The sequence below is a fragment of the Leucoraja erinacea genome, chromosome 10 (assembly GCF_028641065.1).
Source record: "Leucoraja erinacea ecotype New England chromosome 10, Leri_hhj_1, whole genome shotgun sequence".
NCBI classification, from domain to species: Eukaryota; Metazoa; Chordata; class Chondrichthyes; order Rajiformes; family Rajidae; genus Leucoraja; species Leucoraja erinaceus.
In genome coordinates, this window is record NC_073386.1 from 47,530,355 (window position 1) to 47,544,411 (window position 14,057).

Consider the following 14,057-nt stretch of genomic DNA (forward strand, 5'->3'; position numbering starts at 1 on the left):
TCATCCTCCAGTTATTAGTAATAAATTAAGTGATGGAGGAATTCAGCGAGTTAGGCAGCATTTGTAGAGGAAATAGACAGGCAATGTTTCAGAGGAGCAACAGACGAAGAAAGATCCCAGCCCAAAATTCTGCCTGTCCATTCCATCCACAGAAGCTGGCTGGCCTGCTGAGTTCATCCAGTACTTTGAGTTTTGCTCAAGATTATAGCATCTACAGTTCCTTGGGTCTTTGTTATACTTGTTGGCCTTAATTTTGTCTTTGCATTAATACATTGGCCCTGAACTCTCCCTGTTTGAATGGCTCCCACAGATCTCAAGTAGACTTACCTGCAAAGCAGCAGTTCCCAGCTGCATTTAACTAACATGTAACACATTGTAAAAATCCTCATTTGAAAATGGTAGCCAACAATATAAAAACTCAGTGTGCTTCTTACAAGATTACTGTATGTGCTGGTACCAATCAAGTTCATGTAAAAATTTATGCTGAATTTTATTTTTAAATGTAACAACTGTATAAGCTATTTCATAATTTGAAGTTAGGTACTGGGATAAATTCTCCATTGAACTGTAACTTAGATCTGATTTATTTTTAAATGCTACCAGATGGGGAATAATTGTAATTGTTAGTGACCATATGGTGGCAAGCAGATTTTACCAAGCTGCTGTTAAACTGCTGTGTTATATTATTTTTTGTTTGCATATATTCACCGATTGATCTTTGTTAACCTTTTTTAGATTTTATGATATTCAAGACGGTACAATACCAGGCCCTGTAGGCCAAAGATTTAAAAGAACTCTGGAAAAATATAGGAACAAACGTGTAGAGCTGATTGAGTACCAGAGCAATATAAGAGAAGACCCATCAGCAGCTGAAGCAGTGGAATGTTGGAAAAAATACTATGAGATCCTAATGATTTGTGGATTATTAAAAATCTGGGAAGATTTGCGTCTTAGGTAGTAACATCTAAATACATCTTCAATATGTAACAGTTTAATCCTAAATCAAATGTTGAAAACTTAATTTGTATTTTGTTACTCCTATTTTACAATAATCGTTCCCTTGCTCACTGCACAATTATTGCATTAGCGTATATAAATTACTTTAAAAGAAATTTGGTAACCATTTGAAAAAGAGGAATGTCAGTAGGTTCTCAGTTGAGTAATGGATTTAGGAGACCAATGTACAGAATTGCACTGGCACACACTTGACCAACTGAAAGCTTATTTCTGAGGTATCATTTTCAACTCCTTTTTCACACAAGATTATTCTTGGCTTCTGTTCCTCTTTATGTATGTTGTTGTGAAACTTTCTATCCTTTCCCCACTGTCTTGTCAACTTTGAACGTTTTATAGATTACATAATGGCAACGTGGAAATTCTCTATTGATTTTCTCTGACTACCCTAGAAGCTCCATCGTCTGACACACGAGCGAACGAACTCCGATCCTAGAAAATCACAGTTATCGTTGCATTTTTCTCCCTTGTTAAATAATAAGTTAATTCTGGTTGAGTGACAGCCGCCAGTCAGTTCAATGTTGTTTTGAGTCCTTGGCGATGCTGAGCGCCCTCCGCAGAGTGTTTGCTTTGGACAGACTCAATGGAGGGGGAGCGTGGAACCGGTGGTGATGCGTTGGGCAATTTTCACCACCCTTTCGGAGACAGAGCAGTTGTTTATTATTCCTCAGGAAGAAGAGACGCTGATGAGCCTTCTGCAAAGAGTAGAGGTATTGTGGGTCCTTTCATCGGATTTTCTTGGTTGTCATATTTACTCTCAAACTCAAGCTTGAAAGCAAGCAGTCAATATAAACCCTGTACCTACCAAACATTTTACTGATACCTTGCAAGTGTCCTTATTATTCAGGGATTATAATCCCAAATAGCTAAAAAATATACCTCTGAAATTCATAAAGCACATAAGCATATTCAAGTCAGGAGCAGGTACTTTCTTCTGAAAATATATCTTATCTTATCTGAAACTTATCTGAAACATTATTTATTTGAAAGCTCAACTATTTTATGGTGTATCTTTCTGGTGGTTTTGTAATCATTTTCTTACAGTTTTGCATATTGATTGGATGCAAGTTTTTGGAAAAGTCCATAACTTTTCAATAGAGTGCAACAGATCCAGCCCAACATGCCTGAGGTCTCAATCAACAAAGGATTTAATTCTATAGGAAAGCAGTGCCATCAATGCCAGTATACCCTTCAACCTCTTTAAATCTGGATCAATGTGGTCTTCCTTATGAGAAATCGATAATCTCAGTTATTCTAACGTTCATACTTTAAATAAATTAACAATTGATGTATCATTTATCGCTCTTCCAAGAATATCCCTAAACAGCTAGTTTAGACTCATAGTTTCACACAGGTTGCAGAACTCCCGCATATTCAAGATGTTGTTGACATTACCACGCAGGCTCTTTGAAACAAAGTTGTCACATCATGAATTCAGTCATATAGCATGCAACTGTTGTTTGATGTAAACATTCTTGCTCTTCTCGAAACTGCCGTAATGTTTGTATCTATGAATTCTGCACTTTCTCACTATTTGCAATGATTAGTAAGATAAAGCGTGGCTGCTTGAACATGTAACTATACCGTGCACTCAGCTTGTATTAACTCCTCTGAATCGAGACTGGACACCAAGATTCTTGTTTGTTTCACTAGAGTCATCCAATGCCATCATTAAAACATGTAGATGATTAATTATACTTTTCCCCGAAAGGAGATTCGAGAACCTGTCATAAATCCTACATCAGGGACTGAAGTGAGGAGAAATGTCTTCCGTCATTTGGAAGTGTTTGAATTTTCCATCTCAGTGGCCTATGAATGCTTGGTTGCAAGGTTAATTCAATACTGAGGCCTCTAGATTTTGAACCCTAACACAATGGAAACAGCCATAATAATAATAACTATACTTTATTAATCCCCTTATTCAGGGGAAATTCAGATGTCCTTGCAGCACACTAATAAAAATACAACATAGCATTCAAGAAGTTTAACATTAAAACATAAAAACATCCCCCCACAATGGTTCCCCAGGCACAAAGTCCAGTCCCCATCCTCTTGTCCACCCAGAGTCGGGCCTATTGAGGCCTCCACAGTCGCCGTTACGGGGCCCGATGTTCCCGGCCGTTCTTGCCGGATGATGATACTCCGGCGTCGGGAGAACCCTCAGCGGCTTTGGGTGCCAGGAACGGCCGCCTTCTTATCGGAGACCGCGGCTTCACAAGCCAACAGACCGCGCTGGACGAAGCTTCACACACTGGCGATCTCGGCGAGAGATCCCAGGCTCCGGGATGTAAAGTTCAGCGCCGCAGCTGGCCGCTCCACAGAACCGCGGCTCCATGATGTTTTTATTGGCGGTCCCAGCATACTGGAGTTCCAGCGCGGCGACTGAGGCAAGGCATCGCCCGCTCCGCGATAGCGCTCCAGCGCTGTGCCACCGCCAAAGCCGACGTTCTGGCCAGGTCCCCTCAGGAAACGTCGCTGGACCCGCTGGTAGGCCGCGAGGAGAGGTCGAAGGTGCTGCTCGGAGGAAGGCAGCCTCTCCGACCAGGTAGGGACTTGAGAAAGCAGTTTCCCCCTTCCCCCCACCACCCCCCACACATAAAAAGATTAGACCCCCCGACTACACACTTTAACGTACTAAAAATAATAAAAAAGAAGTGAAAAAAACGGACAGCTGCAGGACTGGCAGCCGTACAGGACAGCGCCCCCACTCGAATACAGTCCTGCATGTGAATATGTAGAAATCTTATAATTTTCCATTTGGCCAAAGATATAATTACACAGGGAAGGAAAATATTGGTGTTGCTAGTGCAAAACTAGTGTCATGTGGAACAATGCAATAAACAGGAATAATGTGAAGGAAAATAAAACCTTGGAATGCCGGAGAGTTCATTCCATTTATTTATATACTGCAGGTTGATCCTGGACATAATGCATATTATGATCACATGGCCATCTTTTGCCATGCATGTTTGCCAGTTTTGTTTGGTTTAGTTTTGTGTGAAAACATGCCACCTTTCTCTTTTAAATATACTGCACCAGTAATTTTTTACAGTAGTATCTGAACATTTTGGGAACTTAATGGGTCTTTTCTTCCTGCACCTTGAATACATTGCTTCAACAGAGAAAATAAAACTCTTCTTCAAGATTCCACAGGCATTTAAGAACTTGGAGTAATGCTCAAATTGATAACTCTTAAATGGCAAACCACTAGTTTTGTGCTTGCTGTTTGTTTTAACTATGCAAAGCAACCACACATTATGGAAATTGATTCAGTCCCTTTTTTGAAAATTTAATTAATCATGTCCATTTCTCATCTGCAAAAAAACAAAGTGCTGGAAGAACTCGGCAGTCAGGAAGCACCTGTGGAAGGAAATTACAAACCTTTTGGGTCGGGACCCTTCTTCAGACTGATGGAGTAGAGGGGACATATCTGAAATAAAGAGGTAAAGCAGGTGTGGGGCAAGACCTAGCAAGTGATAGGTGGATCCAGGTGAGGAGAGGTTGATTGGCAGATGAGTCTGGGGGAGAAAAGGGTGTCGTAAGTCTCTTGTGTCTCCATCTCTCATCATTTTTTGTTACAGATTAATGTTGACCCCAATGATTCTTCTATCGTCTGACTTTATTTCCCTGCTCAGTAATATTGAGTTAATCGCTAGTGCAAACGCCACATAATATATCTGTGGACCCGCAGTTATTTTAAAGATTTTTTTAACAGAACCTCTGAACAACCAATGTATGAATATTTTTACTATGCTACTTTTGGAGCATGGTGTTCCGTTTTAGTCACCCTGTTACAGGAAAGATGTTGTTAAGGTGGAAAGTGTGCAGAGAAGATTTACAAGGATGTTGCCAGGACTCAAAGGCCTGAGCTATAGGGAGAGATTGAGCAGGCTAGGACTTTATTCCTTAGAGCGCAGGAGGATGAAGGGAATCTTTTTGAGGTGTATAAAATCATGAGGGAGATAGGGTAAATGCATAGAACCTTTTGCACAGAGTAGGTGAATCAAAAACCAGAGGACATAGGTTTAAGGTGAGGGGAACTATTTAATAGGAACCTGAGGGACAACTTTTTCATACAAAGTGATGGGTGGGTATATGAAACGAGCTGCCAGTGGAGGTAGTTGAGGTAGATACTATCACGACAGTCAGAGATTTGGACAAGTACATGGATAGGAAAGATTTAGAAGAATATGAGCCAAATGCAGGCAGGTGGGACTAGTGTAGGGAGTATCTTGGTCAGTGTGGGCAAGTTGGGCTGGAGGGCTTTTTTAAGGATTAACAAGGCTATAAAACAATTAGGTTATGGATTCTGCTGTACTGTGAAGACAATTGCAATAAAAATCTTATTGACTTTGTCACTAACTAAAATTTGAAAAGACATAATAATCCTAATTCCCTCAAATTTCATACCAAGGTAGATTTCTTCAAAAGGAGATTTCTTCAAAAAATCTACTTTTTTGGAGTGTGGGAGGAAACCGGAGCACTCAGAGAAAACCTATGCAGTCACTGGGAGACTGACTATGGGTGCTGTCTGTACAGAGTTTGTACGTTCTCCCTGTGACCGCATGGGTTTTCTCTGAGTGCTCCGGTTTCCTCCCACACTCCAAAGGAATAGATTTTTAAGATAATTGGCTTTAGTAAAAGTGTGTAGGATAGTGTCAGTGCGTGGGGTGATCGCTGGTCAGCACGGACTCGGTGGGCCGAAGGGCCTGTTTCCGTGCCGTGTCTCTAAAGTCTAAACTAACTAACTGATCACTCTCCTTTATCGCCCCTCTTCCATACCATTCCTTAGAATCTGATTATAGGCCTGATTCATGTGGACTCACTCAATCTACTGTGCCCATCCCAGCAAATAATCATGAACTTCCTACTCAACTTCTCCTTGCTTCAACCCATTGTAGGAGATCCAAATTCCCTATCAACTCAACTTCACCTCCAAAGCAATCTGTTTCCCCGCTCACAGCTGCTACCTTCATCTTCCACCCAGAATCTCCAAGCTACTCTTCACACCTACCTATTTTCATTCACATAAAGAAATATTTTACATAACAAGGTAATGTAACTTTGGGTAAAAAAATTGGTGTAGATATTTAATGCTATGGAGTTAAAGCAGTTTAATTTGCTTAATGTTCCTTTCAGAGCACATGGACCTTTCTTCCCACGAATACTACGACGCAGGAAAGGGCAAAGACCTTCTGGAAAAGTTGTTACTCATATTGTGGCAAATATGATGACAGCTGACATGGTGAGTTATTTCACTTTGTTGCAATTACCAGCTATTTAAATCTGTCAGTCTGTCCCTTACAAGTGTTCAATGTCAGCCCTGGTATTGTGCATCATTAATCATTGATGTTTCTGACACAAAAAGTTAAATAATTTATTATAAGTAGCTTTTTCAAATATCATGATCAAATGCAATCACATGCTATTGATTCTGATCTTCTAAACAGTTAACGCATTTGTGATTCACACAAAATCTATTAAACATCTCTGAACTTCGCAACACGATGCATTTCCAGGATTACATTTTGAGCACTGACTTCTATTTCATCTGCATTGCTTTGAATAATTTCCACTATCAATTCTGCAAGATTTAATGAATGGCTGATGCCCATCATTTTCACTTGTTTTAATTAATTCTAGCTTGGCATTACGCTTATAGCTTATCTTGATTTCTTGGAAGTGTAATCATCAGAACTGCTGATTTTTAATTCATCTCTGAGTTTGCACTGAATGAGATAATGAATCCTCATAACACGTGGAACATTATGATTTCAATGAAGACAAAACAGCATGGAGGAAAGGAAGAACATAGAACAGTACAGCACCGGAATGGGCCTTCAGTTAATAATGTTTGTGCTGAACATGATGCCTAGTTAAACATTCTCATCTACCTGTACATGATCCCTATCCCTCTATTCTCTGCACTTCCTTGTGCCTCTCTGAAAGCCTCTCAAACGCCACTATCGTATCTGCCTTCACCACTAGCCTTGGCAATGCGTTCCAGGCCTTCGCCGCACTCTGTTAAAATTTTCCCTTCTCACCTTATAGCTGTGCCCTTAAGTGTTAGTTATTTCTAGTTTATTGTCACGTGTACCGAAGTACAGAGAAAAGCTATTGGTCATTTCTCACTAATTCTTGACAACCATCTTACTGTTTACGATCACCTATTTTACTGTTAACTGCAAACTTACTAATCATGCGTTGCTCATCCAAATAGTTTATAGATAGCAAACAGCAATTGGATCAGCATCAGTCCTGAAGCACTCCACTTTCAGTCCCAAAAAACAATCTTCTACCACGCCCTCTGCTCCTTTCGTTAGCCTCCTCATATGAAAAATATGAATGATGATGGCATATATGATACAATAGAACTTTATTTATCCCAGGAGGGAAATTGATCTGCCAACAGTCATAAAACACAAAATGAAATTAAAGTGACGAGTGGAAAGGTTTGTGGATGTGCAAAGATGGGGGGGGGGGGAGGGAGTCAGTCTACCCCACGACAGAAGGGGGAGGAGTTTTATAGCCGCGGGGAAGAAGGATCACCTGTGGCGTTCTGTACTGCATCTTGGTGGACCCAGTCTGACCACCTCCTATGAATCCAACCTTGCCCCAGGACAGAGCCAGCCTTCTTGAAGAGATTGTTAATCCTACTGGCGTCCGCGGTCTTCACCCTGCTGCCCCTGCACACAACAGCGAACTGCGGGGGGTCCAGGTAGGGTTTAACCAGGGGTCACAGGTGAGTGAGCACCAGCCTCTGCAGGAACTTCATGATGTGTGAAGTCAGCGCCACCAGTTTATAGTCATTGGAGGAGCTTGGATGTATCCTCTTTGGTACAGGAACCAGACAGGATGTCTTCCATATCATAGGAACCTTCTCCAGGCTCAGGTTGAAGAAATGCTGGAGTACTCCGCACAACTGGCAGACACACGCCTTGCGTACCCTAGGGTTGACACCATCGGGGTCCCGTGGCTTTCCCTGGACGGAGTCTGCTCAGCTCTTTCCTCACCTGCTCAGCCTTGATGGTCAGGTGCGACACTAGGGGCACCGCATTGATGGCAGCCTCTGCCTACAGTCTGTCTGTTTTTCTATCTTTTTTTTAATGTTTAGTCTTTTTTTTAAGTGTGTTTGGAGATTTATTTCGTTTTTCTATGTGGGGGAGGGGGGTAGGATAAGGAGGAAACCGTTTCCCAGTCACTTCCTGGCTACCAACTGGATTGGCGTGGCCTGGCGAAACCATTTCCCAGTCACTTCCTGGCTACCAACTGGATTGGCGTGGCCTTTCCTGCCGGGGACCGGACCAAAGCCTCAGCGGCGGCGGCGTAGCTCTGGATTCACCGCGGAGCGGGCAATGCCTACCAGGATCACTGTTTAAAGCTCCGGAGTGCTGGGCCTGCTGCTTCAACATCTCGGAGCTGGGGTTTGGAGAGCTCCCAGCGCAGGCGGCACTGACCAAAATCGAGGAGTCCTGGGCCCCTTTGCCGAGGGCTGCCGGCGTTGAATCTCCAGCTAGCGCAGCCTGTGGACTCCAGTAGGAAGTGGCCGATTCGGATGTCCAAGCCATTGAGGTGGTTCTCCCGTTCCGACGTCGGAGTTCCATCATCCCGGCGAGAGGGCCTGAACATCGGGCCGCCCATGGCGGCAACTGCAAGGGGTTCGGGAGCCCCCGACCAAGGGTGAACAACGGAGGAGGATGACTGAATTTTGGAGCCTTCCCTCACAGTGTAAAATTTTGATTTCGCTGTGTGGGGATGTCTGTGTTAAAGTCTATCATGTTCTTTGCTCTTTATTATTCGTATGGCTGTATGGTGACAACATATTTCACTGTACCAATTGGTACATGTGACAAATAAATGTATCTTGTATCTTGAAAGAAACATTAATTACTTCATCATATGGCAATCAGAAAGCAACACATTTCATCTTTTAACATTTACAAGTGTTTATTTGGTTTACTGTAGGTTAAGGATTTCTCTGCTCATACGCTGATTCAACAACATGATAACTTGGACGCATCCTTGGATAATTGTTTCAGTGGTGACACAGTAGTAATTTTTCCAGGAGAGTATCATGCTTCAGGATTTGGAATGCTAACAGATGATATCATCATAAAAGGTATATGATGAAATAATTAATGTACTCAAAAATATCACCATTTTGATATGTTAATTACGTCTGGAGGTTGATGAATGTGAAGTATGGTGTATTTCAGATTGTATAATATCTGCATAGAAGGTTCCCTTTCAACGTGATCCCTCATTGTACTCTTTTCTATTGCAGTTTCACTTGATATTTCTACATTTGATTATTGAGAGACCTGCTATCTTCTCTAATCAAAGGGAAACACTATTGTGAAAACAAATTGCAGGAAAATCACTGCTTTTTTTAATGTATAATTTTCATTACAATATATTAAGATGATTTCATAATTTAGGTGCAAATCCAAACACAGATTTTGAATTATTTAAGTGGGCGGTATAGAAATATTATTGAATTTTACGCATGAAAATACATTTATATATAAATTCCTATTTTCACATAAATTATTTTATAGCATCGATGTACCTTTGTTTATTTAGCTGCTGATACCTCTGCAAATGGATGTGTAAATATCAATATTTTGTTTCTGTATGAGGTGCTCAGGTGGGAGTTATAACTCTGGTTGTAACTCAAAGATAAAATCTTTGCGCGCCCAAGTGGGACAGGCCCTTAAGATACTGGCAATCAAAAGGGCTGCTTTGTCCTGGTAGATATTGAGTTACTTGAGCATTGTTGGAGTTACATTCATCCTGATTGGTAGAACGTTCTCCATCGTATTCCTAACTTGTGCCTTTAAAATGATGGGAAAGGTTTTGCAAATTTAGTGGTGAATCTACTTCTACAAATAACAATTCCAATAAGGAACGATTCCAACCATTGGTGAGTTTAATTCCTGATTTCCATTAACTTCAGCTTTATTAGGGCGCCTTGCTACACAGGAAGGTAATCATTCACTCTGAATTTAGTCTTCCTTATATAGAGACTACATTTGGAACAGCAATGCAGCATTAAATTCTGCATACTGCAGCTCAACAAGCGAAGTTAGGATGTCCGTGGTTCTGGGGAGCAGCCCAGTAGGTTAAACAGTTATCCCTTTGTTCTCAAGATAAACTTCACTCGTGTAGCATTTTTTTCAGTGGTAAAGTATTGTATTAAAATATGAAGGATTATAAAAAGCATCTGGACTTTGACTATGTTTAATGACAGTCTTCTCTGAGTTTATATGTTTGGAAGCATGAGTTCTAAACCATCATCAGGAAGATGCTTAGTCAGAAATAGGAAATAAAAAAAGAAGTTAAGTTTAAGTTTCAGAGAAGGTGGAAAAGGACAATGAATATCTCTGATCGAATGAGCCTTTCGTGAGATCTGGTTGATAGGTTAATGACAGAAATTAGGGACAAAACATGAACAGAAGATTGTAGAATTAGACTTTCCTTTATTTACTTAAATGTTGACGTTTCTCAGATATGCCTGTTTAACTTTCTGAATAAAGTGGTCAGTTTTTCACACATGTAGAAATAAATATTACTAAATTTCCAAATATTCAGATTCAGATTCAATTTTAATTGTCATTGTCAGTGTACAGTACAGAGACAACAAAATGCATTTAGCATCTCCCTTGAAGAGCGACATAGCAAACGATTTGAATAAAAAAAATAATAAGTGTCCGGGGGGGGGGGGGGGGGGGGGGGGGGGGGGTGGTGGTGATTGGCAGTCACCGAGGTACAGGTGCACAACCTTTTATCCGAAAGCCTTGGGACCAGACACTTTTCGTAATTCAGAATTTTTCGGCTTTCGGAATGGAAGATTTTTAGCGTAGTGGTAGAGTGCTCGGCTCGTATCCGCAAGGTCGCGAGTTTGCGCCTCGATCCCGGCAGTTACTCAATCGCGAGTTTGAGTCTTCAATGTAGTTTTTTCTTGCAGAATAGGAGAGAATAGGGAGGGTTAGGCTGGGATCATTCTCTGCGAGATGATCTTAGTGCGGGAGACAAGTGTAGGAGAGGTGTACTGACTGTGTGGGCAGAACTTTGGAAGTGATTGCCCACCATTCTCAAAAGCCGCTGTGTCTCCCTGTCCCTCCAACTCCAGAGGAATCCGCTCCCCGATGGGCCGCTACGGCGACAAGTGGCAGTTCGCCCACAGCCCGAGCTGCGGCCCCTCATCCGCAACCCGGGTTCCTCTGGAGTTGGAGCGGGGCTGGGCTAGAGTTGTTGCTGGCTGTGAGTCTCTGGGATCTCCGTGCTTGCAGTGGGCCTGGGGGTCGATGTCCCGATGAGGGGGCGCAGCTCGGGCTGTGGGCGAACTGCCACTTGTCGCTGTAGCGGCGCATCGGGGAGCGGCTTCTGGTGGTCCTGATGTCTCTCAGCTCCTGTCCAGGGGGATGGCCGGAGACGTCAGGACCAACAAGAACACGTTCCCCGATGCGCCGCTACAGCGACAAGTGGCAGTTCGCCCACAGCCCGAGCTGCGCCCCCTCATCCGCAACCCGGGTTCCTCTGGAGTTGGAGCGGGGCTGGGCTAGAGTTGCTGCTGGCTGTGAGTCTCTGGGATCTCCGTGCTTGCAGTCGGTGTCCCGTTGGTCCTGACGTCTCCGGTCACCCCCTAGAATGGAGCTGAGACTGGGAACTGTACCGCCCCTACCCCCTCCCTCTGCAACTGCAAACAACCCCACAGTTCCCAGTCTCAGCTCCTGGTGGCCGGAGACGTCACAGACCGAGCTGCGCCCCCTCATCCGCAACCCCAAGACGTACTTTGCACACCATCAGCTTCTGTCCCTACGGGGAGCGTGTTCCTCTGTGGTTGGAGCGAAGCTGGGCTGCTGCTGGCTGTGGGTCTCTGGGATCTCCGTGCTTGCAGTGGGCCTGGGGGCCGGTGTCCCGTTGGTCCTGACGTCTCCGGTGACTGGCACTGGCTCCGACGTGAAGACAGTGCAAAGCCCCTGCGCCGGTGCAATGGGCGGGGAGCTGGAGAGGGGAGGGAAGGGGTCACACACATGGCCGGGAAGCAGAGGGGTGTAGGTGGGGTGAAACTGAAAGGAGCGACAATCTGCTGCTACCTGCCCGCTTAGTTAAAAAGTTCCCACGCAAGACTCACAATGCACTGTGTATCGTGAGTCTACCGTGGGAACTTTTTAAACTCAGCGGGCAGGCAGCAGCAGATTGTCAATTATTAACCCTCCCGCGCAATATACCCTCACCTTCTCTTTTATGAATGGGGATTTAGTTCCCCTTTCTTCGAGAACCGACCGGAGGTTCCGCTGTCACCTCTGCGGGCCGTCCTCGGTGAACGTCTTCAAGGACCTTTTTTCAAGGACCGAAAAAATGTCCGGTATTCAGAGCTTTTCGTTATTTGGAACTTCGGATAAAAGGTTGTGCACCTGTACGTTGTTGAGTAGAGTGACAGCCGCCGGAAAGAAGCTGTTCCTCGACCTGCTGGTTCGGCAACGGAGAGACCTGTAGCGCCTCCCGGATGGTAGGAGGGTAAACAGTCCATGGTTGGGGTGAGAGCAGTCCTTGGCGATGCTGAGCGCCCTCCGCAGACAGCGCTTGCTTTGGACAGACTCAATGGAGGGGAGCGTAGAACCGGTGATGCATTGGGCAATTTTCACCACCCTCTGCAATGCCTTCCGGTCGGAGACAGAGCAGTTGCCATACCATACTGTGATGCAGTTGGTAAGGATGCTCTCGATGGTGCAGCGGTAGAAGTTCACCAGGATCTGAGGAGACAGATGGACCTTCTTCAGTCTCCTCAGGAAGAGACGCTGATGAGCCTTCTTGATCACAGTTAGAGGTATTGTGGGTCCAAGAGAGGTCATCGGAGATGTTGACTCCCAGGAACCTCCGTCCCGTTAATGCGGATGGGGATTAACGTGGATTAATGTGGTTTATTGTGATTAATGTGGATTATTGATATTTAATCAATGTATTGTTTGTAATACTTGGAATTATATAATTACATCTGGCTTTCCAAAGCGTCCAATTAAGGCTCCATGATCCAGAGAGGATTAAACTGTATCAACTGATGGGAATTATTTTTTTAGAAATTTGCAACGGTAATGAGATTGAAATTGATAGAATGTATTTATAAAGCAGAATTTGAACTTTGTCCTAATCAAAGGTGACTACATTAAATAAAATGTTAAAACAAATTCAGGGCAAAAATGTTTGTTTCACTGACAGGCGCTGGAAACCGTGAAGAAATCGTAATCTTATCAGATCCTACACAAGACAATTTTGTCGCATCTAAATCCCAAAACATTAGCTTAATTCACCTTACTTTAGTGCAGAGGGGAACTACTGATGGCATTGTGGTAGTAGAATCAGGTCACATGATGCTTGAAGACTGTCTTTTGAAATGCGAAGGCACTGGAGTTTGTGTACTCACAGGAGCAGCCTTAACCATGAAAAACTGCGAATTGACAGGAGCTCAGGTTAGTATACTTAAGTGACAATATAGAAACTGCTATCTGCGTAAATACTTCACTGCCACAAGAAAAATATGTAACTTGATACAGGATTTTGCATTGTTAAAGTCAGGACAAATGTATGTTTGTTGCCCTAAGTTTGGGAAGTGATCTATATGCAAATAAATATATCAGATGTCTCTTTGAAGAGACAAATTAAAGACTTACTACTCAATAACAGGTTCATATAAGATTTTTTGTTGTTTTCAAGCCAATATATTGTACCATCAAATGGAAATGCATGGGAACCACCATGCTCTTTTCCAAATCACCTATCTTCCCGACTTGAAAATATATTGTTTCTTCTTCAGCATTACTGAGTTTAAATCTTGCAATTCCCAACTTGAGGCATCAGCTGCATTGAACTTTAGCTTGGACCCATTGGGAACCATGCAGGTTGGCTTTGTGGCATTTCTTTTGGGGCAGAAAACACACATAAATTTCACTTTTTTTTTGAAGATGCTTTTAACAATGTATTATCAAAATCAAAAAAGGTGAAACCATCTTTCCCATAATCATTGCAGATTAATATTTTGT

At 43.0% G+C, this 14,057-nt stretch overlaps 1 protein-coding gene across 2 annotated transcripts in view; it reads left to right on the forward strand.

Moving 5' to 3' along the window:
- LOC129701136 (testicular spindle-associated protein SHCBP1L-like) overlaps positions 1–14,057 on the forward strand; it is a 44,326-nt gene that overhangs the window by 26,809 nt on the left and 3,460 nt on the right. For both annotated transcript variants that reach the window (XM_055642150.1, XM_055642151.1), the window contains 4 exons: positions 736–954; positions 6,154–6,259; positions 8,980–9,133; positions 13,237–13,487. In XM_055642150.1, the coding sequence (XP_055498125.1) occupies positions 736–954; positions 6,154–6,259; positions 8,980–9,133; positions 13,237–13,487 (730 nt within the window). The remainder of the gene's footprint in view (positions 1–735; positions 955–6,153; positions 6,260–8,979; positions 9,134–13,236; positions 13,488–14,057) is intronic.